The following is a 27,660-nucleotide window of genomic DNA, read 5'->3' on the forward strand; positions in this document are numbered from 1 at the left end:
CTTACCCCCTCCCCCCATGTTCCTCAACTCTTTGACCCCTAGGAGTTACTAGCATCTGATTTCTTCTTACCATATCACCCCTGAATCAAACAGTAAGGTCACCAGAATAAAGGAAATAGTCGCCAAATTCAGGAGCCCTCAATTGTTAAACAAATTCTCCTCAAGACAGTATCGAGAATATGCATATTGATGTTAGATGTACATCTATCAGCTAAGAGTTCATGAGTGGATTTTTTTTTAATGAAAATTTCCAGTGCCTCAAGAAACTGCCATAATAATCCTAAATTTTCTCATTTGATCTGATCGCCCGCCCCTAATTCAGGATATAAATGTAACAACGACGAAGTAGTATTCTGGCGGATTGTACGGAGGTGATGGTGGATGTAGAAATGTTACAGTTTAATAAAGTTCTATTCACCCGACAGTGAATTCACGTGTGGGAGGATATTAGGAAACGTTTGACTTGATTTAAAGCAGATCACCAAAACCCACATTCTCAAGTAACCAATCAAAGGCGTCCTGATAGGCCGCAATCAAGAGATTATAAACTCTAGATATCTGCATCTAAAGTTAGAGTAGCGTAAAATATGCGAAACGTGTTGCATGAATGAACCACGTAGAAAATATTTCAGATATTAAAATTTTCTGTCACACATTCGTTTGTCATTATCCCTGTAATGTTTTGGAGAGATCTCAGGAAAATCGGTCAAATCTACATAACCTATAAATTCGCTCAAAGTGTATTTATACCTCTCAAAACCAAATGCGAGATTTCAGTTCCTAAAGGTTTGTAAACAAATAGCGCCAAACCAAGAGATTATCTCCTGAAACAGCGAACCAATGGGAAGACGGGACCTCCTGGCATCAATGACAGTCGGATCGAAATTTTCCCAGGAAAAGTACTGCATAGCAGTCACGTTTTTTTTTTATCTCGTTCTGTTGAACATTGAGTAATGGGAAAAATTGGCGAGGGAAAAACCCGCGGCAAAAAAAAAAGTGAGGTTGGAGAAACTGCTGAAAGCAAATCAGCAAATCGAAAGACAGCTTAACTTATACCGTTATCGCTGAGATGAGTTCCTTTGGGTAGGTTCATTCATGATTTCATACGATTCGAGGCCATTGCCTATGTTTGGTATCAAGACCGGTACTTGCTTATTAAAGGAACCTCGTTTTTAACCTTATGTAGGACAAATGTAGATTTGATGGCGCTTTCTTGTTTTCTTTGCAGTCTGGATACCAGCGTGGAGAGGATTGCCGTGACTGTTTCTTTTCCCTTAACAAAATGGTGCCATTTCTCTCTTCTTTGGACCTTTTTTTTCGTCTTTGCTCGGAGTCTCCTCTTTAATTTTGATTTATGTTTTTTGAGAAAATACTTTCCACTAGTGGAGGACTTCCACGTGTGGCTTTTGATAAGTGCGCGATGTTAACAAAATATGGAAATAACATGAGGTTGCCGCCAATATCCCCGCAGGGGGTTCGCCTCTTTACCAGATTATGACGCCTTCCTTATTTAACAACTTTTATTTGAAAATACGTTTTCGTAAATAAGTCGGACGCTTTTTGAGATTTTTAAATTTTTCTTTTTGTAAACGTTAGGTAAAATGTGTAACTTCAATCTAGTCCAATAAAAGAAAAAAAATTTTTTTCGGCTTTTGAAAGTGGGAAGTAACTTTAAAGAAACTTGCAGCCGAAGATAGCCTTGATATTCGAAAAGCCAAAGGCATTTTAATTGTTTCTGCCCTTAGTTGATGACCTTATGAGAATAATCTTATTTCTATTTAAAAGAGTCCAAAAAACTGCGAATACAAGTGGAATGTTGGGAAAACGACGCTGACCTTGGCGTGCTTCCCATTGGGAAATTTGGATTTAAATTTGAAATTCCAGATTTGGGAGTTTTCACTAGAACATGAAAAGGACCAACGGATTTCGATGCTGAAAATCCGTCCTTAACAATGGATTTGTATTTCAAATCTAGAGCTAATGAACGAAAGCTGTCTTTGCCGTTTTACAGCTCCCGGTGAATCTTACTGAGACATCTCCTACAACAGCTGTAGTTTTGCAAATCCCTCTTTAGATTTCCCAAAAGTAGTGAAACATAGAAATCCATGCGATCTGGAGTTGGATTTCAGATCCATCTTGAGGACGGTTTTCTCAACGTCGTATTCCGTTTTTGGATTTCATGTTTTACCGTAAAATCCAAAATCTGGATTTGAAAGTCAAAATGCAGATTTTGCAATCAAAAGCGAAGATTTCTTTGAAGACACTTTCTTATTCCTGATTGGCCGTAATTACCTCTTGACCCAGTTTCCTTGGAACCACATTCAAAATGGTGGACGGAATTTTATTCTGGTCGTGAAAGAACTGATGTCGCGCTGTTTAGTCTGGACTTTTCGTTTGGACAGCTGTGTTACATTTGGTAACCTGTTCTAGAGAAAAAGTATTCTCTTTATTTTGTACATCGAATGTGTGAAATAGCTACCACCCGCCTCGATGAAATTCTCGTTTGTACTTCGACAGGTGAGAGTTCTTGAAAAGATTTTCAACCGATTCAATGTCTATGAAATGTGCCTTATTAGGAGAATTACGTACTCTCTAACATATGTTGAAAGAACTGATCACCAAGCAATGGGTTGGTGGACAAAACAATGACCTCAAGTCCACGGACAGAACCTTGTTGGACTACTCAAAAATGGACCATCACTTTGATTATTTGGTTTTCTTTTTCGTCAGTCACAACGTACAAACACCGAGAAATCTGTGCGATTATTTTAAACATTCAAAATCCTTCCTTTGAAATATAGCGCAAAGTCATTTTACTACCCTCAATGTCGGTCATGAAATGAGGCGTGAAATGGATAAAATTTAATTGTTTCCTTCTTCAGTATAGTAGATTGACGAACGAGAAACAAATTGCATCAAGGAATTCATTAATTGAAAATGTTTCAATCGTACAGCATTTAATTTAACTTTTGTGTTCTCTTTCTCTTGTTGTTTGGAAAATGCATTAACATCTTCGTCGCCCACCACATTATTACAAATCTTGCAGCCATTATTCCAAACAAGAAACAAAGCAAGTTTATTCAGCAAAGTTTGAAAAAGCGGGAATGGTGACAGGGTTGCTCAATATCGCCACTCGTGTTACATAGTTGTGTAGGATGGTCATATTGATTCTACAGAATTCAATGTTTTAGTTGCTGGTACAGCACTCTCCTCTGTGATTATGATAAATAACAGGGTACATGCATGTAGTGGCCTCAATTCCAGTCACTTGAGTGACTGTTTTTGTACAGCAGGAGATAATTACATGCTGATATTTTTATTGATTCTACAGAATTCAATGTTTTAGTTGCTGGTACAGCACTCTCCTCTGTGATTATGATAAATAACAGGGTACATGCATGTAGTGGCCCCAATTCCAGTCACTTGAGTGACTGTTTTTGTACAGCAGGAGATAATTACATGCTGATATTTTTCATGGCAGATTGAAGTAATAGTGCATGCTGCTGACAGAGATGACCATCAGGGAAAGTTTTGGTGCAAATGACAACATACTGTATTTGTTTAAAGGAGTGGCTTCATGCAGGTAAGAATAAAAATTCTTTAGTGGGAGGAGGAGGAGGGGATAATGTAAACTGCCACATACACATGTTTAACCCTGGCCCCCCGTTATTGGCCCATCTACTTGTGAACAAGAAAATACATAAATCTGATTATTACAAGCCCACTGACCCACTGACCCACTGGATATTAAAGCCCTTCTTCAGCTTTTCTTGTTTAGATGATAATAAAGTTGGAAGCACCACTGCTGTGAATAAGACATTAAATTCTTGATGATTAAGAGAAAAGATGAGCTTCAAGGAGAAAGTCTGAACTTCTTTTTTGTTATGTTCCAATTTTGTTCAGCTTGTCAGCTTTAAATTTAATTCTGATACAAATGTATTGAAATGAATTCAATTTACAAATGCAAAATATTTTTTTTTCATTATTCTCATAATCTACTTCTCTTCTCTTCTTCCTCGTTTAAGTATCTAAGTGGAAATTACACATTATTCATTATAATCCATAAAGTAGCGTCACTCAAATTCTGTCGGTCTAAATGCATAACATGACTGAGAGTGCCCCAACTAACACTGGGGAGTAATGGTGATCTTTCTCATGTTCATAAATTTTCAAACTTAACATTTGATTTGAGAAATGACTTGAGGATAATAGGGCATACTGACAATATTACAAGCCCACACTTTTTTCTTGAACTTCACTCTTGAAAAACATTAATTTTTTGATCCTCTATTCAGATGAATTCTATTCACAAACACCTGTGCACATTTTTGTACCAAATGTCTAGAAAAGCTAGTAAAAATTGGCAGTGCCTATACCCTACAACACATCAAGTTCCCACTATTTTTGACTATTTTAAGACAATTTTAAGATTTGTTTTAAAGGACTGGGACTCGAACTATGATGATCTTTAGACAAGGCAGGTGTGTGTGGTTTAGCCAACAGGAGGATACAAAATATGATGATTTGTATATTCAACTGTCTCCATCTTGATCTTGATAAATATCCGTGCTATCTGAAACAACTGATCAAGCTAAGATCTACTGCTTACTCCCTAAGGGCATAGTTAATGCTAAGGGGCACCAATATTTTATCACTTCCCAAGCCGTTTACAACCACATAGGGTCTAAATTCTTTTAGCTATTCATCTGTTAAGTACTGGAACTACCTCCCTGACCACTTTAGAAAGACTGTAGATTATAGTGAATCTAAGTGCAAACTGTTAGTGCACGGTTTCTGTTAATATTACATTAATATTACATTATATTATTATATTAATGGTTATCATATTATAATATTATTATATTATGAATTGTATTTTTATCATTCTAGCCTTGTTCTTGCTGTAACTTTTAAAATTAGTACTTAGGAGCGGAGATACTAGCTTGTAAGCTACACTGAGATCCGAGGATAAATAAAGCTTATGTATGTATGTATGTATGTATGTATGTATGTATGTCTGTATGTATGTATGGAAGGATTTATCAGATTTCAGAGTGCATATGCAAATTTGGCCGCTTCTGAGGAGATCTCATGTTACATGGAATTTTTCGATGAGAGGCAAGAAGAAAGCGAGCTAGAAATAGTTCAGGACAAAAGCTTTATTTAAAGCAGTTCTTGATTTGCTGTTATAGGCGAAAACACGCAAATTTCTTATATGTACTAAGGGCACGCAGTGGAATTCATCGTGGTTATAGTGTTGTTTACTTGATTTTACGGCCAGAAAATTTGAAAATTCTAAAGATACGATGGTATGACACAAAATCATATTGTTACACACTCATAATATTTACCGGGCCATGGAATCGTCAAATTAGCTAGGCCTCGCTTGAAGTTCTTAAGTTTGATTTCAATAATGTCATAAATAACTAAGTAGCAAATTAAAGATATTGATGTTCACGATATAGTAAATTTCACATTCTTGTTGTCTTAATAAATACTTGTACGAGTATTTAACTTGTCTTTTTTTTGTCGTGAAAAACTTTTTTTCTGATAAATTAGGTTAAAAACAAGGGTGCGCGTCATACATAGGCGCGCATTCTACAGGGGTAAATACGGTAAAAGCATATCTGTCGTGAGCTCACCTACAGAGCTCCAAAAAGTTTTGTAAAATTTGGCAGGTTGCCGTCATTACCAGGAGTTTTTCCATTTCCAAAAGTATCCAGTGTTTTGGCACATTCTTCAATTATAGTTATTTGTCCTTTATAACCTAGTTTTTCTTCCTATGACAATTCTGGAATGTTGACGTGACCACATATCATGGAATAAATATGAATATTTTTTCTCTTTTTCAGTATGTTTGTCACCACCTGGAAAATATATCTGATGTTGATTGTAACAGGAAATTTTTTACAAGAGTAACAATGTAGTGTAAGCCAAAAAGCCACTCTTTTAGCAATGATGAACAAGCAGATTCCATGTTTCCGTGCACCTGTTCTGTAGTAGGTCACAGGTAACGTCAAAATGTGATAAGAGCAAAGTCTTTCCACATTTGAATGTCTTCTGTGATCTATAACTGCAACTTGAAATCTATTTAATTTATATTGTTATAAAGCAAATAATGTAAATGGTGACGTCATCTATGCGTCTCTCCTCTAATAGATCATAAGTAAGAACCAATCAGACTGCACGTGTTATTCAGCTTATCATATAAAATGCATGTATTTTCTTTGCCTTACAATGTGTTTACTTCCGGTTTGGATCACGATGATTCTACTGCTTGGCACTTATGTTGTTGACATGATTTACAGTAGTCAACTTAAACCCACATTTCGTTGCAAGTGGTGAATGATGGAGGCTATCCAAACTCCGTTTAAAGAAAATGAGGTTAATAAACAAAATATCATCCATGAATTATAAGAAAGGTGAATCAATGATTGTGGAAAATACACCAACACGCAGTTAATTTTTTTTTTTTATATTAGGATTGTGGCAGACTTGAGACTTGGTGTTTACTACCAGAAATGCCACGACCCCGACTGTAGAGGGATTGACTATCGTTCCCCTGGTATGTTCTGGCTGCCGAAAACACATAATTTTTTAGGATTTGTCGGGCAGCAGACTTAAAATGCAGAAGAACGATTCAGGGAGAGTTCTCGCACATATTCCAATTGAAATGCAAAGTATGGCAGGGTTTTTCCAGGAACTGGAGAAGTAACCTTCAGTTCTATCTACCTACCACCTAATTCAGATCTTTACCAGCATTATTCTAGCTTTTCACAATCCTTCAACAAGATAGTCAAGATAGTCAAGAAATGCTCACTCTTAAAATTATAAGAAAGGTATGGATTTTTGCGAAAAATTTTCCAGGCTTTGCAAAAATAAGAAAATAAAGCTGAAGCCTTAAAAAATAAACGGGGAGAAGTCTGGAGTAGTTTCCTAACGGCGAGAAGTGCTTAACTAAATTTCAGACTCATCTATTAATTACCCAAACATTGGGAAAGCTTTATCGGTTGCGCTATTTGTGGAAGCATTGAGGGGATAAAAGACTTTTTACCATATAAACTAGTCATAGCCTACTGTCGTATGTTCAAAAAAAGCAATTGCAAACCCTGTATCGTTTGGTTACTTTCAGAAAAGCCACAGGAAATCTATCCGTTGTCAAGTTGTGAGGTAATTGAATAATCATTCCCCTGTGTAAATGATTTGAATACGATTCATGGAGTGTGGTTTATTAATCTCATCATGAGCTCTTTTGTTACTTCATTTAAAAATCTTTCAAAACCGTGTATTTTCATTTTTCAGTTTGACGAGTTTTCAACTAATGATTTTGATGATCCAGAGCTTTGTAAGTTGTTATCTGAATGCGAGCAGAAACTAAATGATTCTAGGAATGATGAAATGGAAGAGATGCTTAATACAAACGAGAACAACTTGAACGAAGATGGTGTCCCAAGAAATAAACAAGATGTAACGTAATTTGACAATAGTGGTTGTGTTACGCAACGTAAAGTTGGTGATTGTGACTTCGGTAATGACTTGGACGATGCATTAATGCTTGAGCTTCAGATTCCACACCACAGTTGTGGTAGCAAGGGTGCAGTTTCACATACAAGAAGCCTTAGGGATCACAACAAGCATTCGTGACAATCTTGTCAGGATAATGAGAATTATACAAACCAAATATGGAAGTTATCAGACAGGGGAGCAACTAAACCAAATTAAATAAAACGGCTGGAATGGACCTCTCACCAAATTATGCGATTTGTCAGGATGAAACAGAAGCCAGGATGAGTGGAAAATATATGTGGTGGGGTATTACTTGAGAATTATTGCGTTGATGATGGAAGGAAAAAATTTTTATCAAAAGAGGAAGTTTCTGAGTGGTTAGATGAAGAATCTCTTGGTGATTTAGAGCTGTCCACACTAGTTATTTTATGTGATAACTCTTTTTCAGTACCAGGAAAAGCTTCAAAGATAGTGTAAGTTATTTGTTAAGTTCAATCCGATGTTGTCCTGTAGAGCCCTGATTTCAAAGTCGGTTTCGAGAAGTAATTTGGATATATCAACAAAGTTGAAATGGTAAATTGGCCACCGTAACGATTACAAAAGCTGACGTTTCGAGCGTTAGCCCTTCGTCGGAGCGAATAGAGGAATTGTGGGTTGTGTGTGCTTTTAAAGGCAGAAAATGGAGCTACGTTATTGGTGGGAACATGGCAACGAGAAAAACAAGAATAAGTTTCGAAAAGTGTTTTGTAACTACATAAATCAGTGATAAGCGATGTAGCGCTGAGATATCTCAGTTCTCAAATATGTGATAAGCTGGTTTTAACGGAAAAGAATGCTCTGAAAAAGAGAGGCTTTCAAAAGAAGCTGTACTGGAACCTAAATAAAAAAACTTCAAAGAAGAAGTTTAAAAATCACTCGCCTTCGTATCTTCTCTACGTCCCCAGTTATTTGATTGTGTTTTGGAGCCCGGAAAAACGCCTTTCATTGCTCTTATGACATAACTAGTTGTCACCGATCAAATGCGGGCCCTATAATAAAGCATCCGCTTGGAAACTGAACTGACCAATAAGAAGATGCGTACTGTGTTCATTTATGTTAGAAAGCCTCATATAAAAAAGATGGCCGGTTTAAGGTGTTCAGTTAGTAAAAGAAAACGTGCTATTAAACTGTGCGACAGTAGCAGAGGAGTATAAAAATGAGGGAGGATTGGGTTGGTGTCACTGATCTTAACTTTTATCCCCCTCCCCCTCATCCCCCCCCCCCCCCCGCGAATAAAAAAGGAAAAATGACTATGATATCCGTCAGTTGGGTCGGGCATCAGTACATATTTTGGCCCACAAGAGGTGATGTTGAAGCTCTGAATTGATCGAGGCATAACATCTGTTGTCCAAGTGTGATTTCAAAGACTTTTAAGTGTAAACTAGTTATGTCATTGAAGTGGAGAGTAAAGAGGTCCAAAATCATACATGTGATTTCAAAATCTTTGTTGAATATGTTTGGACGTAAGGCAAGAAACTGGGTCTAGTTCATAAACTCGGCTAACTTCTTGAGTATAATTTAAAATAAAAGACGTAACATCTATCTCTATGGCGACAGCATACCTCAAGATGATCAATTCAATTTTCCAAGTTTGCTGGTTTTTCTGTATTGTCTCTATTGATATATGTTTTCTAAATTACTGAAAAACCCGTTAAGAAGCCTCCTTTGGATAAAATGTTATTGGTTTTTTTTCGTTGTCAAACAGTAATAAGCTGGTGACTCACGCCATGTAAAACTGACAAAACCTTTTATATCTATAGAAATGCAAAACTAGCGGAAGGCACAATTCCTGACGTTATAGCACATATGTCTGAGGATGTCGTCCATTGTGACTTGAAATGAATGGAAAACTCCCTCATTAGAATGTTTTTTTAAGATAATGATCTGGAAAAGCCGTATGCAGCCTGCTTTTTTGCGTATGACTTCATTGCTGTTTTAAGGCACTCGATCTGAATCGAAGCGAGGGAGCAGCGAAAATATATTTCAGGTATTTATTCCTTTTTGATATTTAAAATGTACAAAGAAAGATAAGACTAAATGACAGTAAATTATGACATCCAAAGAACCAAGTAAAGGATGATATTTCAATTCCACAGGGGAAAAAAAACATTCTTTGCGTCCATGGAATTTAAACATGGCAATTATTTATTCAGACTACCTCTCCATTTTTTTCGTTTAAAGGGCTTATAGAGAAATCGTAGTTACTCAGGCCTGTCCTCAAAATCTTCGCCCAATCCTCAGAAATGAAATCGAAGTTCAGAAATTTTAAAACTGATTAACGCTGTTTCCCATACTACGTTTTTAGTAGTTATTTATGATTTGTTCGCAGGGATAATAACAACATGTCCACATTTTTTATACAGTGAATTGTTTACCGCGACACGTTCTTTCTGGCGCTCGAATAAAGCAGAAATACTGTAGAAGAATAAGACAACTTTGAACATTACATCACTGGAGAAAATGTAATCGTAAGATAGGGGAGAAATTACTTTTTTCAAGAATTTCTTTACCAACCTTCTTTTCCAGTTTAGGGACAATTTCATAATATTGTGACAACATAAATCGTTTTTATTCAGTAGTCAAATGTGCTAAAATATGGTTCAGAGAAGTCCCCGTTAAAGCTTCAGTTCTGTACAGCAGTGTCTTCAAAAATTTATATAATACATGACGATTATGATATGGCTTCATTTTATCCTTTTTAACTTCTTTGTGAGGAAGACAGACGCGGAATCTGAGATCTGTCGTGTATCACAAGATTCCACGAAAATACAGTGCGCTTCACCTGGATAAAAACGCATTACCATTACTTTACTTTATTATCCAAATACTCTTCGTGAGCACAAATAACACGCGAGACAAGTACAAATATCACGCGATATTTGTACTCCAGAAATACCCACGAAATTCGCTCGCACTGAAATGACAATTTGGCGTGTTGGATAGTAAATCTCTTATCAAACGTTTGTTGTGTAGTATCGCCGGAGTATTTTTACTCGTTGTTTGTATTCTGACTCGCCCTACAGGCTCGTTAAAATACGGCACAACTCGTTAAAATACTCAGCAATACCACACAACAAAACGTCTAATAAAATGTATTTATTATCCAACTACACCTAGACGAGTACAAATAACGCCATAGACGAGTACAAATATCACGCGGTATTTGTACTCGTCTATTGTAGAGTACCGGTTAACCAGGTTTCCTTGCATCGCGCAAGCGAAGGATTGCATTGTAGTTACGAAGTAAGAAAGAAATGGCGGACAATTTGAATCATATTTCCGACGACGAAGAGTCAGAATGGCTGGCAAATATAGATCCAAGTGCATTAGTTGAATCGAACGAAGAAAAACAGCTTGACGACCAGAAAATTTCTTCATTTAATGAAGAAAATAGAAACAGCAACACAACAACGCGCCAATTCCGTTCCGCTTCGCATACTTCTTTCACGCACTCCCCGTAAATAAGTATCCGCGAAATTCGCCCGCGCTGAAACAAAAGTTCGGCTTGTTGGATAACAAATAACCTATTAGACGTTTTGTTGTGTAGTATCGCTGAGTATTTTTACTCGTTATTTGTATTTTGACTCGCCCTACGGGCTCGTCAAGATACGGTACAACTCGTAAAAATACTCAGCGATACCACACAACAAAACGTCTAAGATATATTTATTATCCAAATGTGCTTCATATAGTACAAATAATGCGCGAGACGAGTACAAAGATCACGCGATATTTGTACTCCAGATATATCCGCGAAGTTCGCCCGCACTGAAATAATAATTTGGCGTGTTGGATAATAAATCTCTCGCCCTACGGGCTCGTCAAAATACGGCACCATTCGTAAACACAATCAGCAATACCACACAACAAAACTTCTGATAAGATATATTTATTTGAGTATATTCTGAAACTCTAATCGATCTTCAAACTTCCCCTCAGGCCATCCGCAGAAAACAGGAAGATGTTGTCCAAAAGGACCTTCTGGCCTTTCATTATTGCTTTCTGTAAGCACTGTTCTCTTTATCTAATGGAGTATCAAGTTAAGAGACTAAATGTGTTATTTAAACCTATTCAATAGGATTGGAATTAGTTAATTTTAGAAACTCGGTTTTTGTTCTCATGAAAATAGCCCGCATGTTAATTCCTTAAATATCCAGGCGTGCATTAAATAACTCGCGAGAAAGTAAATGATATGCGCACGGGAGACACACTGTGGATAACCCCGGCTGGAGAACATTAAGAAAATAGAGTAACTGCTCCTTGGGAAATTACGAGAAAACACAGCACTCAAGTTGATTTCTGCTTCTCTCTCGAGTCTGGTTGGTTTTATTCGCAGCAGATCACGACCATGTTTGTGTCGTAATTTATGCGGCGCCTGAAGTCAACAAAAAAAATGCATTAGCGGTTTTACTGTTTCAATTTTTACCTACATTATACTGAAAAACGATGATTTCCAAAATTGTACAAAAAAGAAAAAGGGCCCCATTCACTGCGCTCAGCATCTTTAACTTTTCACTTTTGTTGTTTGGCATCAAACGCGCGCTCGCGTAGTCATGTCATTTACATTTTATACGAGAACAGTCTGCCCAAAAGGCGCTTAATTAAAAATTCCACTCATCAAATTTTGATAGCAACCTGAAACAACAAAAGAAAAAGAGTGTGTATCTTACGAATTGAATTATCGTAATAAAAATAGACAAGAGCTTCGGGTGCCGGCTACGATGTCTTCTCGCTTTTAATTTAATTTTTTTTTTTTGCACTCAGAAAGAATCTGCAATATGTTTTGGGTGCTTAATTTCAAAATCAGGTGGTTAAAGACATCTAAATTTATCTGAATATTTACCAGTTAGGTTTCAGTGGGTAATCCGTCTGAGTTACGTTGGCCGATTTCTCAATCGTTTAATGTAATGGTCTCCGAATGGCTGGTGTTCATTTCTTTTACTCTCGTGACCTCCATGTTTGATTTAGGGGGGTGACAGTGTAGGGGGGAAAATTAGCGTTCATCAAAACGTCATATTGAGCGTTCCCTGAAACGACTTCGAAAAGAGCTTCTAGTCGAGATGCTATCTTTTCATAGCTTTGGCGACATTGACATATTTCACGATCTCAGTTAGGAACCTTACTGACTGTCCTATCTTTTTCTCTTGATTTCATAAGCAGCTGGGCTAATGGCGGAAGCATGCCTTCACAGAGTTGTGCCACAGTTTCCCTTACGCCAACTTTTGCAAGCTCCAAAAGGGCATTATGTGGAGCTGAATTTCACCTTGAAGATTTCCGATAGAAAGCCCTGCAGTGATGATATGTACCTCGAGTTTCGTGATGGATACAACGTGTCGGCCAATCTCCTTGGCAGATTTTGTGGAAGAAAAATTTCTGGTATCGTGCGATCTAGTGGACATCAAAGTAATCCTAAGAAATTCTTAACAACTTTAAGTTTTCATATTCACAACATTCTTGTAGTTTTCAGAGTGACTTTTACTCATAAAAACACCAGTCCTTGCTTATCCTGTGTGTCAAACTGACATGCTCTTTTTAATGTGTAAAGAACCTTAGAGACTACCCTTATCATGAAACTATCTCTAAAGCTATCCCTCCCATTGCCAATGTTCTAACAATTTCTTGCAATCAAAATACAACAGTACTACAGTTTACATCGCTAACTCTATGTATTCATTAATCAATTTTCAGCTCCCATTGACTACTGGCCATAACTTCCAGTTCCTGACTAGATCCTCAGAAATTGGTCCACTTCAAGTTCCAACAGTCCACTCCAGTCCACTCCACTGCTTCCCAGCTAACACATAACAAGTCAAGGCTGACTCCTTCCAGATTGATTCTGATAGAGAAAATACTGAAGATGTGGGGAATTGGACTGTTTGGGAAGATGAGACCACAAATCGAGTTTCTCTTCACTTCTTTCCAATGTCTGCTACATCTTGTTACATGCATTTACTCTGATGATCATCTGGGAATGAGTCAGTAAGAAGACACTGATGGAAGACAAACAAAACAGGTCAGAGAATTCCTTGTGGGTTGGACGAGAGGGACTATAATATAAAGCACTGGTTGAACCTCATTTTAAATTTCAGACAGAAGTCTGGGGACTTCTCATTCGGCTTAATTTAATGTAGTTAGCTAAGTTAGTTGGGTCCCCTGGGGTTGGCTGGGCCTCCCTTTTTTCTCCCCTTAATTTTAATAGGGTTCCTTTTCAGGTACTTTCGGCTTAGGTTAGGTTTCGGCTTAAGATTCTTCTTTAGACAATTTCGGCCTTGATTCTACATCACGACTGCATCAACTGTGCACATATCCTCCAGGACTACAATGGCTCTTCAACCATGGACATCAACATCCACCCTTCCGCGCTGGAGCTTCCTGCTTAGTAGCGCCTCAAATACCAATTTTATAATGTCTCACCCGATAGCAGCAATTCCATAAACTGCAATCTAGTGAAGCATTTTCAACCAAATTATATTGTAAAAATTATTGCGGCAACCCATTTTGGCCAAAGGTTCAACCAGACATCGATTTAGTTACTATATATTTAACTGGATAAATTAGGCCGTTCAACTGGGAAGTGTGCTCATTTGCCACTTCTATCATGTTTAGTGGTTTAACTCCAGTTGAAGCCGCTTGTCAAGGCTTCATTTAGTGGGAAATAGGGAACTGCACACACCAGCTTAGGTTACAGAGAAAATAAACTAGGCTAAGTGTATGCTGTATTTTGACAGCATAATAGCTGTCAGTCCAAATTGCGGGCCAATTAATGTCGAAAATACAACACATCAACCAACATCATGGAGCAGAAAAGGAATCACACTGGAGAGGAGACAACAAAATGTAGTTTTGAGAAATGGCCCAGTATTAGTATTTGCTTTTCACTCATACATTAAGCCAATTGTTTGACAAGTCAGCTTACAGGCTGTCACCAAATTTGGCAAAGTCAACTTCTCACTCAACATCCCAGCCTCGTGTGCACAGCAACCAACCCACAGAAAGGTAAGGCAAGGTCTGCCAGATGTCACCAGGTGAGTGGGTTTTATTTTCTTCCGAGTTCGGCTTTCAGCTTCAAATTCACTTCGGCTATCACTCCGGCCTTCGATTTCAACACCTATTGGCATCCAATTTACCGTATATAGGCTTGGTAACGACCTTGAATCGTTAGCTAGCTACCATCTGGGACACCATTAATGTTCTAATCGGGATGTCAACATTTACTGACACAAGAACACTTGAGGTTTCCACAGATGCTAAATTTTTCATATAGGAAAGCGCATCCTACCCTAGACGATTAACTAATAAAACGATTCATGTAACATTTTCAAAAATAAAAAATCGCAAACCTCTGTGTTTTTGTGTCCTACTCTGAAATAAATTGGCTACAAAGTACAATTAACATAACATTGACTAATACCACATTTTTTTCCAGAAAGAAGGTAAGTGCTACTAACATCTTTTATTTCAGGATTTCTGGGCCCATTTGGAGGCAAAATTGCACTCAACTTTTCTTCTAGGGCAGCATGAAGAGGCCCATTTTCGGGGGCAAATGTGCTTCTTGGCAGTTGAATGACCCTCGCTCTGTTTGAGAAACCACTTTAAGTGCACTTTCAGAGACTAGCTCATTTTCGGGAGCTAACATTTCCACTTCCATAAAAGATGATATTACTAACCGTTACTAATTCCAGGAAAGATGATGCTGTAGCTGATCTCATGGACCAGTTAAGATAGATATGAAGAAGAGAACTCTATTCATCTCAAGCTCTTTCTGCAGATGGTAAGTTGCAGTTGACTGTAGCTTTGTGTGTGTACATAACAGCATGCATGCTTTGGTGTTTTCAGGTCGTCTTTTTAGTGAGATCATCAACACAAGGCTATGGAAAATCAGGTGAAAAATAACAAAAGCATAAAGATATTTGTAACCATTTTACCTGCTAATAGAAAATTCAGATTTCAAACAGTTGAATACCTTTAAGGGGTAAATTTTGCAACAAGTTAATTAACAAAGCATTTAAAGGCAGTTTTTCAGAATAGATTGACGGAGTATTGGTCTCATTCTAAAAAATAATTCAAGCTTTTTGGGGGGCATTAAGCCACTAAAGAAAATTCAGTGACTAAGTTATCAACAGTTAGCTTTAAAAAAAAACAAATTATATAATTAGTCAATCACGTGCAAAAAGTTCAAGTACACTTGGCATGCTGTAGAAGGAAATCTCTTACTAAACCTTTTCATAGTTTTAACCTTACTAGGCCCTTTGCAACTAGAGAGAAAATGGTTAACTTGAAATACAACAACACAGCTGCTTACTACCCAGAATAAAACAGCCTACAGCCCTTAAAACACTATGTCCCTTCTCTGTATCAACTGCAACTATACGAACTCCATCAAGCACCACCTAGTCCTTCACTTCAACCCCTGTGGAAGGAAACAAAATTAAGCCCAAGAGGCAAGAACTAGTATAATAAGTCCTTCCGTCTCCCCTTTAGAAGACCAACAAGACTTAAGACTAGGAGGAGAACTGGAACCTTTATCCCTCCTTACAGCTGCTATGGAAGACTAAAACACTTAGAGCTACGAGACAAGAACTGCAAATTTTAGACTTCTACATCAGCTCCAATGCAGAATAACAAGACTTGGACACAAGACTTTATTTAGTGGGAAATAGGGAACTGCACACACCAGCTTAGGTGACAGACAATAAACTACTTGTAAAATTGTTTGATAGCATAACAGCTGTCAGTTCAAATTCTGGGCAAAAATAGAACACATCAACTAACATTATGGAGCAGATGAGGAGTCACAATGGAGAGGAAACCTCATATTAGTCTTAAGAAATGGCCGAGTTAAAATATTTGCTTTTGGTTCATACATTAAACCAATTGTCTTAAAAACTCAGCTTCCAAGCTGTCTTCAAAATGTTGGGGAATAGAATACTCTTCTCTTTACAAATTGGATCACAGAGGCCTGATGTGTGCAGCAACCAACCCTTACAAAGGTAGGGCAAGGTCTCCAAGTTGTCACCAGATGGGTGTGTTTTATTCTATTCCGAGTTCGGCTTGCGGTTTGAAATTCCCTATGGCTATCATTCCGCCTTTCGATTTCAACATCAATTGGCATCAAATTTACCGTCTAAGAGCTTGATAACGACCCTTACTCGTTAACTAGCCAACCTCTTAAACCTGATCTGGGACACCCTGAGTGTTCCAATCGGGGTGTTGACATTTACTGACACAGGAACACTTGAGGTTTCTGCAGATGCTTCATTTTTCATTTAGGAAATTTAACGTGCATCCCACCCTTAGCAAGAATTTAACAAGCAACTGATGGTAATATTTTCAAAAAGTAGAGAGAAACAACCTGTGTGTCTGTCATTCTTCTTCAGAAACCTACCTTCAGACTTTAACCACAAGATTACTAATTTATTTACTTTTCAGGGATTTAATTCTAGCAGCTCAGAGCCCATTTTTTGGAGCAGACCTGAAGATTGATGGTTCCATAACAACAAAAAATTAATGTGTCACGAAAATATACACATGCAAATGCATTGAAAACTTAAGAATGATGTTCATAGAAAAAATAAATTAAAAAAGACTATCTCTCTGTGTGTCACTTTCTTAGAAAGTCATAGTTACTAACAACTAACTTTTTTCAGGAACAAGGTAAGTGCCATTATTTGGGGCTGACACTTAATTTATTGCATTTTTTTTTTCAGGACATGATAAGTGTACTAGCCTATTTTGGTTGCACCATCATTCTCTTACAAATACATACATCATTTTACTTGTTATTTATCACTATGTTAACAAACATTTCTTCAAACAGCAAAAAAGGTGAGTGCTACTGATGCCTCCTACATGTACATGCAGATATCAGTAGATAATCATCAAGTTATTAGTCAGTATGTTCTCAAACATTTTTTTTAATAGCATTAAAGGTGAGTATCAATAATACTTCTTATATCAGTCTAAAACCCATCATGTTCCTAATCAGTATGTTCTCAAACATTTTTTTAAACAGCAAAAAAGGTGAGTATCAATAATACTTCTTATATCAGTCTATAACCCATCATGTTCCTAATCAGTATGTTCTCGAACATTTTTTTAAACATCAAATAAGGTGAGTATCAATAAATAATTATATCTTATTAACCAAGTGCGAGGGCCGTACTGGGAGAATATCAGCCTGAGATCTTGACAGTATGGACCTCGCTGCACTCGGTCCATACAAAAAAGCTTGAGGGCCGATATTCTTCCAGTACAGTCCTGAGCAAGCTTGGTTGATAGGAGATTTATTATAAGACTGAAGTTCAAAGGGACACAAGTGCGGTATCATTCGGGACCATTCGGGATAGTGCCCGGTCCAATACTTAGAGAATATTGACCGGCAATAGAGCATTTTGATTGGTTGATTTTAGTTATTAGCCCTCTGACTGCCCAAGTCGTGTAATAATACTTCTTATATCAGTCTATAACCCATCATGTTCCTAATCAGTATGTTCTCAAACATTTTTTTAAACAGCAAAAATGGTGAGTATCAATAATACGTCTTATATCAGTCTTAATAACCCATCATGTTCCTTATCAGTATGTTCTCAAACATCTTATTAAACAGCAAATAAGGTGAGTATCAATAATACTTCTTATATCAGTCTATAACCCATCATGTTCCTAATCAGTATGTTCTCAAACATTATTTTAAACAGCAAATAAGGTGAGTATCAATAATACTTCTTATATCAGTCTATAACCCATCATGTTCCTAATCAGTATGTTCTCAAACATTTTTTTAAACAGCAAATAAGGTGAGTATCAATAAATATATCTTATTAACCAAGTGCGAGGGCCGTACTGGGAGAATATCAGCCTGAGATCTTGACAGTATGGACCGAGTGCAGCGAGGTCCGTCCAAAAAAACTTGAGGGCCGATATTCTTCCAGTACAGTCCTGAGCAAGCTTGGTTAAAAGGAGATTTATTATAAGACTGAAGTTCAAAGGGACACAAGTGCGGTATCATTCGGGACCATTCGGGATAGTGCCCGGTCCAATACTTAGAGAATATTGACCGGCAATAGAGCATTTTGATTGGTTGATTTTAGTTATTGGCCCTCTGACTGCCCGAGTCGTGTAATAATACTTCTTATATCAGTCTATAACCCATCATGTTCCTAATTAGTATGTTCTCAAACATTTTTTTAAACAGAAAAAATGGTGAGTATCAATAATACTTCTTATATCAGTCTTAATAACCCATCATGTTCCTAATCAGTATGTTCTCAAACATCTTATTAAACAGCAAATAAGGTGAGTATCAATAATACTTCTTATCTCAGTCTATAACCCATCATGTTCCTAATCAGTATGTTCTCAAACATTTTTTAAAACAGCAAATGAGGTGAGTATCAATAATACTTCTTATATCAGTCTATAACCCATCATGTTCCTAATCAATATGTTCTCAAACATTTTTTTAACAGCAAAAAAGGTGAGTAGCAATAATACCTCTTATATATTCTATAACTCATCATATTACTAACCATGCAGTATGTTCTCAAACATTTTTTTAACAGTAAAAACGGTGAGTGCTACTTATGCCTCTTATTTCTGTCTATTTCTCATCAAAACAAGGTTAGTCATGGTAACATTTTTATATTGGGAGCTTGAAGTCTTATTTCCAGGGCAAACAACTAGATTAAAAACAGGAAAAAGATTTCAGACTACAGACAAACAAACAAACAAATTCTTATTATTTTTGCAGCTCAGACACTCATTCTCAGCCAATTCAAAAGGTAAGTAAGCTTAACTGTTACAAATACAGTATGCAGAACAGCCTGAAGGCTTTAGTTAGTTTCCAGGAAATCTGATCATTTGAAATCACCAAAATAAACCAGAATCAATTCACAGATCCTATCCAGGTCAGCATACGTGCATCAAGAGTTCCGGAAGGTAATTCGCGCGCAATGCATTCTGGGATAGTCTCACAAAAAAAGTGGGCACCAAGCGTGACAATATGGCGTGTGTCTCTGTATTCAATGCGTTCTTTGAAGCGTGTCTTTATCTATAATACAGTCTTTTTGTTCTTGTAAGTGATATCAACTGGAAAATAATCTTCGTGGGTATTATATTCAAAAGGTAAGTTACAAATTTTAACTTTGTTTTAGCTGTTTTTAAGCTTTTAATGGTAGTAGATTCAATCCTGCGCGCGAGTGACATTCGCGAATACAAGAACTGTCAAAAGTCAAAGATTCTCATCGTATTTTTATTACTTTGCTGCCGTTTAATGACATGGTCTTTGGGCACAGAAATTGTGCAGTATTTGGGTGCCATAACAGTGGGAAAAAGCTTGAGAAATGGGCTTCACAGCAATGCGAAGTTCACGATTGTTTACACGGCACTCCGCCATGTGACTGTCCGCTGCCGTTCAAGCTATTTCCGTTCCCTACTGAACGCAAAAACAATGAGGGTAGAAAGCGCTGGATCCATCTTCTAAAGAGAAAAGGCCCGAAAGGAGAAGTCTGGCAACCTAATAATTCGTCGAGAGTCTGCAATGAGCACTTTGTTGATGGGAAACCCACGAAAGAAAACCCTGATCCTGTACTCAAAATGGGCTACGAGACAAAGTCTACTCGTAACCGTAAACCGCCTACTGATAGATCATCATTACTAGAAGAAATGAAACGTTTAAGAACTCAAGATAATACTCAAGATAATACACAAGATAATATTCAAGATGATACTCAAGATAATGCACATGATAGTCAAGATGCTCCTGTGATTCAAGAACCAAGTAGTTCCTCGTTTATAACAGAAGAAGAACATTGTACTACTGCCGGTCGACCCGACCATATCACTCACGATCATGCATATTCGTTTGGCTGGTACAACCTAGAAGATCCTGACTTCTGTATGAAAGAAAAATGCTTGCAGGAAAGACTCAAGCAGTTCAATGAGATCAAAGATCTCAAAGAAAAACTCCAAGAACTTGAAAGTGAACTCAAAGCATGTAAGATAAAACTCAAGGCCAGACAGCGTAAGGGACTAGAACATTCTGATTTGAAAACAAATTCATCTGTTCGTCTACTAACCGGCCTACCATCAAAACGAGTATTCAATAAGTTGTTTGAAGTAGTGAAGGGAAACATTAAAAAAGTAAACTACTGGAGTGGCCCAAAAAAATCTACTAAAAAAGGAAGAAACTTCAAAAAAACACCAAATAAGTTTGGCCCTAAAAGAGCTTTGTCAGAAAAAGATGAGTTTCTTTTGACCTTAATGAAACTTCGACTTGGATCAACAAATGCTGACTTAGCACAGAGGTTTGGAATTTCAACTACAAATGTAACAAATGTTGTTACTACCTGGGTGAAAATCCTAGCAAGTGAACTTAAATGTTTGGTTTACAATCCCTCCATCGATGTTGTGAAAGCAACTTTGCCCGCAAAGTTTAAAAAGCCAGGCTACTCTAATGTACGCCACATCATTGATTGCACAGAAATATTTATTGAAACCCCAAGCGACCCAAACCTTAGAGCAGCTACGTGGTCAGACTACAAGCATCACAACACTGCTAAGCTGTTGGTATCAATAACACCACATGGTTTTTTCAATTTCTTATCCAAAGCATGGGGAGGGAGAACTTCAGATGTGCATCTGACAAGAGAATCATCATTTTATGATATCATTGAACCTCGCGATGAAGTGATGGCAGACCGTGGATTCACAATTGCTGAAGACCTCTTAATCAGAAGCTCAAGACTACACATCCCCCCTGGTAAACGTGGACAAGAGCAGTTCACTAAAGCTGAAGTTGCTAAAACAAAAGAAATTGCAAATCTTAGAATCTTTGTTGAGCAAGCAATAAGACGGTTGAAGACGTTTAGACTGATAAAGCATGAACTACCAATATCACTGCTTGGCAGTATAGACAACATTGTACTTATTTGTGCAGCCTTATGTAACTTGTATAGACCCTTGGGTAAAAAATGATTAACAAGAAATGTACAAATAGCTAAAAAGATTGACAGCATTTAACCCATGAAAGAATATAAACTTCATAAATTTAGAGGATACCAATATGTATTAGTCTAAGTTCTTTCTTAGGTTAAATGTTATTCAAAATCTCTGCTCTACTAAGTATTTACTAGCAACTAGTATAGAGTGCAATCACTTAATCTTTCATACAAATGGTACCAAATAATACTAAATAGTGTTGATAATGGTACATAACAAGAAACTTAAGTATTAGTATGATTTAGTACCATTTAATGCTTCAGCTATTAAGTATGTGCACTCTGAATAAGAACTGTTATATTATTTGCACCACAAGGACCTCACAAGAGAAAAATTATTCTGGTAGAGTGATTACAATCATTAGATATAATTTGTAAATATTTTTCTTCATTTCACAGCTCATGTGTCGCTGAACACAAATAAATAATATATTATTTATTATTACTATATATATAACTGCAAACAATATCAAACTGTAACATTTTCAATCATACTGAAGTGTGGTCAATGCATTACTTGTATAAAATTTCATGATTTGATTCATCCATTCCAGTTTCCACAACAGACAATTTTACTGTTCTATTCAGAGACTATTTGAGTTCAATTTAGAACTGTCAGACCAGTTTTTCCAGATATGAAATTGTAAAAATTCTAAATTGTATATAAAATGTACAAATGTATTTTTAGTGTTTACACCATGTAAATAAAGTTTTGTATCAAGTTATAATTAACGAGCATTCATTCACTTAAATACTTATTATAAAACCAAATTAGGTTTTGCTTTATCTTTTCCCAGTAATCATTATTGAACTTGATTAGCTCCAGATGATAACCCTTTTGGGTGTAGACCAGGAAGTGACACCATGTTCTCTTTGTCACAGCCATTTGTCCCTGTATCTGTGCAAAATATGCATGCTTCTCTTTCAAGACAATTTTGCCATTAATCTTTACCAGGTAGGAAAGATTGTCTTCTGATGGTAAATCATTAACAATAGAATAAGGGCACTTCACTTCTAGCACCCCTAATCCACAACAGGAACATTCAACAAGCAGATCAGGGGATGCTCCAATGAATTGGTCAGATTCATCAATAAATAGTCCACACTCTCTGAATTTTGCATCTTTGTGCTCCCTCTGAAACAGTTTCACATACTTATCCTTAGCAACTTTCTCCATGTTTCTTCCATATTTTAGAGCAGGTAAATGTTCCGATGGTCCATTACTTTTACCCTGGATTGTGTCCACTAGTTCCTGTGCATCACCCCCCTTAGTTTTAAGGGTTTCAACTTTTGTGTACACTCTATAGAAATTAGAGGCAGTTAATCGGCCTTTTCTGTAATCGTGCCATGCCTCATTCTCAGACTGACCAATGGTGCCTTGTTCAATCAGATGTATATCATCAGCACTTAAGTCTTTCTTTGATGACTTAGGCATTACACATTCAGGTACTTCAGTATTAATTTCTATTGTAACGGAAGTTGAACACGGTTCCTCAAACTCAGCCGTTGCTAATTTGATGAATGCCGATTCTGGCAACAAGTCCTTCAAATTATTATAAAACGACTTCCTCTTTCCTTTTGGAGTCAGGGGCTTCAACTCTTCATGTGAATTGAATAACTTTCGGCGACTATCGATGGCAGGTCTGGTCGTCTCTAGAAAAACACAAAATAAAAGTAAATTAATTGCTAGGTTACAAGCTAATAAGAACTTTCTTATTTATGTCCCCAGATAACACTTATGTCTATCCAGTATACATACTGTAAATACTTTGTTTAGAATTTTAAACATAATAACATACCTTTATTTAGCTTTGAAGCCTTCCACTCCATATCACAAATTCTAGAGGGCTTGATTACAGTCTTGTTTCCTATTGGAACATTCCACACACACTCTTTGGACGTACATGCAGGATTTGTCATACCATTACGGTTTGCTGCTTCAATTCTGAACAGCAGTGCCATCACATGAATACAAGAACCACTCATACTGAAACAAGAAATAACAAATAGTTAGGGTATATGATAGACATAATATTTTAAACATTCTAAAGTATAATATATATTGAGCTTAGACCAACAACATTAGTCATAAAATCGAGGTATATGATAAACATGATATTTTAGGCTTAAATTTTGCATCAGTTACAAGTTAAAGTCTTATAAAACATAAAGTCTAACATACCCAGCAGTACAGGTACAGTAGGCACTGATAATCTCTCCATTTTTTCTTGAACAAATCCATGATGTATGTGGTGTATCACCAACCTTCATCGAATGCGTACATTTTGCTTTCAAGAAGCAAAAATCCATATTTTCTAGTTCATGGTAGAAAACTTCTTTCAGAAAGCCCGAGTCAAATAAGCGGTATGCTTTCCCCTCTTTGTACTCATTCATGACCCGTTCGTGCAGTTTAATATCCTTTCCAGGATGATCAGCCATCAGATATTTCGTAATGTCACTTAGAAATATAGGAGGCCATGATGTTAGCCCATCTTTTTCATCAATCCATCCGTCCTTTAGCCCAAGAGGATCGGGAAGCTTGCTGCCCTCAGGAGTAAACAATAGCTTCGCTCTCTCAGACTCCGTGATGCACATTAGTTCTTTAGCCGATGCTTGTACTTGGATTCCCATCTCTGATGCTGCAAACACACGGGCTACAAGTTCAGCTTTAGCTCCAGAAGTTTTAAGATTTCGTTTACGGCAAAATAACTTGAGAGCGTCCACCTTCCATGTGTTGACTTCCTCGAGGGAAAGCTCACTTGTCTCGCTCATTTCCACGCCAAAAACGACGAGAAAACTATATGAAAACTATATACAAACTAGTGAAAACTATATACAAACTATTATTAAAACTATATACAAACTATGATCTAATTTAAACTGGAAAAAATTGTAAAATCGCGAGGTAAAAGTGTATAAATGTTGACGATGCTTTAGTTATCAAGATGGCCGCTGTCACGCTTGGTGCCCACTTTTTATATGAGACGATCCCAGAATGCATTGCGCGCGTTTCGATATCGGAGACTCTTGATGCAGGTATTGAACCCTTTACCTCAACGAAATTATTAACATATAACTCTCCCAAATAATATCACTACAATATCCAGCAAACAGGTAATGAGAGCAACCAAACTTGTCAGATAGAAGTTGTTAGGCAAAGGAACTTAAAAAAAACACTTATAACACTCTTGAAATATATAGAGACTGCACAAATCCCAAAATGGCATATAATTCTTGTTCTGGTTATACCCATTTGACAGCCTATCAGACCAGTCATGAGTATTCTGAATATGTGCTGAACAGTCCTTAGCAGCTAGAAAGCCCCATGCTGGAAACAAAAACTTAAAGGTTGGTCCTTTCTATCTGAGTTTTTAGGATGTAAGTTGCACTACAAGAATAAGGAAGAGGCACTCACTATTCATGAGACAAAATAATTTCAGAGAAAGTATCCAGCAATCATACAGGTTCATTGCTTAGGACTAACTTTCAAATCTAACTCTTGTAACATCCTTTCACAAAAATCTACATCTTCAAACAAAACAAATCATGTATTCCTTACACTGCTGCTATGGTTTTTTTAACGAAAAAAATTAGATAACGTGATTTTGACATTTAAAAGGATTTTGGCACAGTACCTTGAGGTATTCTTATTATTGGCATACACTTCACAGAGTGTTAGTGTGTTCTTCCACTTTGAATTCAAAGAATCTGCAGATGCTCTGAATACAGTACATCAACCCAAGCAGCAAATGTACATTTAAAAGATATAACTGTGTGTGAAAATTTTGAGTGTTGGCAAAATGAACATTCCAAATAATTCAAAATAGGTTACAAAAATTTAGCAATTAACTAACACTAATTTCTTCACAACATTATTAAAATTATCTGCTGTTTTATTTTTGTTTTCAGCCTCTACAAATGTAACTACTGGTGCCTAAGAAGGAGATAAGGCACTTTCATAAAGGACACTAACAAACAAAGGCTGTGTAATTACAGTAGTAAAACATTTTAGGGTAAAACATTGTTAAGCTACCTTCAAACCCCGAAGGTTTAATCACCATAGCACAGGTTTGGGGAACATGGTCCCCATTTTTTCCCCATGCGGGGATTTTGTGGGTTTACATGTCCAGCCAAGGTGCAATCACCTCTTACACCTTAAAATTAGTGTGCATATTCTCCATACTTTTTTCTTGAAATTTCCAAAGGCACTGACCAGGAGAATTTGAATAAAAACCAAAAGCTTCCTTGCCAAAATTTTTGATCCAAAATTGCTACTGCAAGAACTAATTAGATGCTCTCAATATGTTGTATGATGTAATACATATTTCACCTAGCTGAATGACAATCAACAAATATAAAAAACTTTAACTTGGTATGAAATAATTAATTTTTTTGTGTTCAAGAAAACATGCTTGGACTTGAATTAAAATCAGGGGTGTTGGAAATTAAAACATGACATTTCCAAAATTTGGGCATTTTGCACTTGGAACATTCTGAGCTCTCCATAATATTCTTTAAAGCTTATAATCTAACAACTTACCTTTTAATCCACTATTTACTTAAGGAGAAATCTGAGTGTTTCAGGTCAGGGGATAAAATCCAAAATTAACAAGGGTTTTTTGTTTTGGAAAATGATTCAAGTCTTAGCACATCACAATTTTCTTGAAGTACTTAGCTGAGGTCAAAGTTCAGATTTCTCAATCAACATGTTATATAGATTATATGAACTCTAAAACTTGCTTAAAAGGTTTAATAAACGACTTCTGCAGCAACTCTGCATGTAGTTAGATCCAAAAAAAGCATATATTAAGTAAAGAACTGTATTTTTGAATATATCAGATCATATTACACTAATTTAGAGGTTGTCAGACATTCAGGAGGAAATTTAGAATGTTATTCCCATATAACAGACTGATGTCAAAGCAAAGTAGGTTTGACATAACTCAAATGTTTTGGGTGGAAGGTATGGGCGGTGGAGTGGTGGTGATGGTAAGGACTAAGAAACAGATTGGGACGGAGGGAGGGCTACTATTGTGGGCGGGGGTGTCCAAATGTGGCTATGACTGAAAAGGATCATGGGAGGTTGGGGAGGTGAAATGTTTGGATGGGTGGGGATTAAATGGGTTTGGGTTAGAGACAGGGAGGGTTACAGGCTAGGGTGAGGGTTTTAACTTGGGTAAAGAGGAATAGGGTGGTTGTTATGGTGTTTGGAGATGGTGGGTAAGTGTTTGGCTGGAGTTTTGGTGGGCAGGCAGGCAGGCAGGTAGGCATTGATTTGAGGCTGAGTTAAGGTTCCTATTTAGGAATAAGGTGGAATGTTTGAGTTGTCTCAAATTCACTTCTGTGTTTTTCATCAATTTGAAACTTTTTGAGTCATTACTTGTAAATCTTTTAATACTGTTTCCAATTATTTGAAGGAAATTAGCACCTAAGTTCTTTAGTACATAATTTTTTCCAGTTCTCTGTTAAAATTTCATTCTTGCTGAGTTTAAATGTTGTGGTATGTTTTCCCCTCAATTCAATTATTTACAAAAGATTCCTGTGTTTTAATAAAGTAAGAATATTACAGTTTGATCAAAAGATGTCTTTTTTGTTTTTTCTTCCTAATCCCAAACTTCCTATTCTTATTAATTATTTTTAATCCATGGAAACCTTAGCATGGTCATTTTGTGGAGACTCAAATGTGCTCAAAGAGACAGAGGAGGTTCTAGACAGTAAATCAAAAATAACAATTTTGGACAGCTGCATAATAAAAGTATGAAGTGTTATCATCTGAATAACGGTGGCTCTGGAATAGACTGTTATGGGTGATGGCAACCAACCCCTTAAAGATTTGAGTGAAAGGAAGAGCCAGTTGACTCTTATTTCAAATGTCCTAAACCACTCACTGCTACTCCCTGGTTCAAACCATTCACTGTAAATTCAATTCAATTGAACACGAGTAAAAAGATGGAAACATTAAAAGTTTTTAAAGCCATGCCGTATATAAGATTAATTGGTGGTCGCCATAAATAGATGTCGCACCCTTGAATTTCTTGACTGGGTTACTATTGCTTCAGACAAAGTTAACTTGCACTCTGGAAGTCCTGGCGAGTAAAATTCAATCTCTCATCTCAAG

At 36.8% G+C, this 27,660-nt stretch overlaps 3 protein-coding genes across 3 annotated transcripts; 2 read left to right on the forward strand and 1 right to left on the reverse strand.

Annotated features, from left to right (window-relative positions):
• Positions 1–12,713: 12,713 nt before the first annotated feature.
• Positions 12,714–27,122, forward strand: LOC148742875 (inactive serine protease PAMR1-like). Its single transcript, XM_088760578.1, has 4 exons — positions 12,714–12,948; positions 13,234–19,325; positions 24,803–24,890; positions 25,452–27,122. The coding sequence occupies exons 1-2, from the start codon at positions 12,714–12,716 to the stop codon at positions 13,254–13,256; spliced, it is 258 nt and encodes an 85-aa protein (XP_088616704.1). The 3' UTR covers positions 13,257–19,325; positions 24,803–24,890; positions 25,452–27,122.
• Positions 19,463–22,270, forward strand: LOC148742876 (uncharacterized). The gene has a single exon (XM_088760556.1). It carries the CDS (start codon positions 19,822–19,824, stop codon positions 21,517–21,519), a length of 1,698 nt encoding a protein of 565 aa, XP_088616682.1. The 5' UTR covers positions 19,463–19,821; the 3' UTR covers positions 21,520–22,270.
• Positions 21,014–24,587, reverse strand: LOC148742877 (uncharacterized). Its single transcript, XM_088760568.1, has 3 exons — positions 23,725–24,587; positions 23,342–23,529; positions 21,014–23,195 (listed from the first exon to the last, which is right to left on the reverse strand). The coding sequence occupies exons 1-3, from the start codon at positions 24,312–24,314 to the stop codon at positions 22,282–22,284; spliced, it is 1,692 nt and encodes a 563-aa protein (XP_088616694.1). The 5' UTR covers positions 24,315–24,587; the 3' UTR covers positions 21,014–22,281.
• Positions 27,123–27,660: the final 538 nt, after the last annotated feature.

Source organism: Stylophora pistillata, chromosome 1 (genome assembly GCF_964205215.1).
Source record: "Stylophora pistillata chromosome 1, jaStyPist1.2, whole genome shotgun sequence".
In the NCBI taxonomy this organism is placed as follows: domain Eukaryota; kingdom Metazoa; phylum Cnidaria; class Anthozoa; order Scleractinia; family Pocilloporidae; genus Stylophora; species Stylophora pistillata.

Excerpts from the sequence above, each read along its gene's own strand:
- LOC148742875 (XM_088760578.1), top strand. The coding sequence starts at position 12,714 with ATGGCGGAAGCATGCCTTCACAGAGTTGTGCCACAGTTTCCCTTACGC. Across the intron at positions 12,949-13,233 it reads GCGATCTAGTGGACATCAAA|CTCCCATTGACTACTGGCCA; the intron begins GTAATCCTAAGA and ends ATCAATTTTCAG.
- LOC148742876 (XM_088760556.1), top strand. The coding sequence starts at position 19,822 with ATGGTCTTTGGGCACAGAAATTGTGCAGTATTTGGGTGCCATAACAGT.
- LOC148742877 (XM_088760568.1), bottom strand. The coding sequence starts at position 24,314 with ATGAGCGAGACAAGTGAGCTTTCCCTCGAGGAAGTCAACACATGGAAG. Across the intron at positions 23,530-23,724 it reads TACTGTACCTGTACTGCTGG|TATGAGTGGTTCTTGTATTC; the intron begins GTATGTTAGACT and ends TTCTTGTTTCAG. Across the intron at positions 23,196-23,341 it reads GGCTTCAAAGCTAAATAAAG|AGACGACCAGACCTGCCATC; the intron begins GTATGTTATTAT and ends GTGTTTTTCTAG.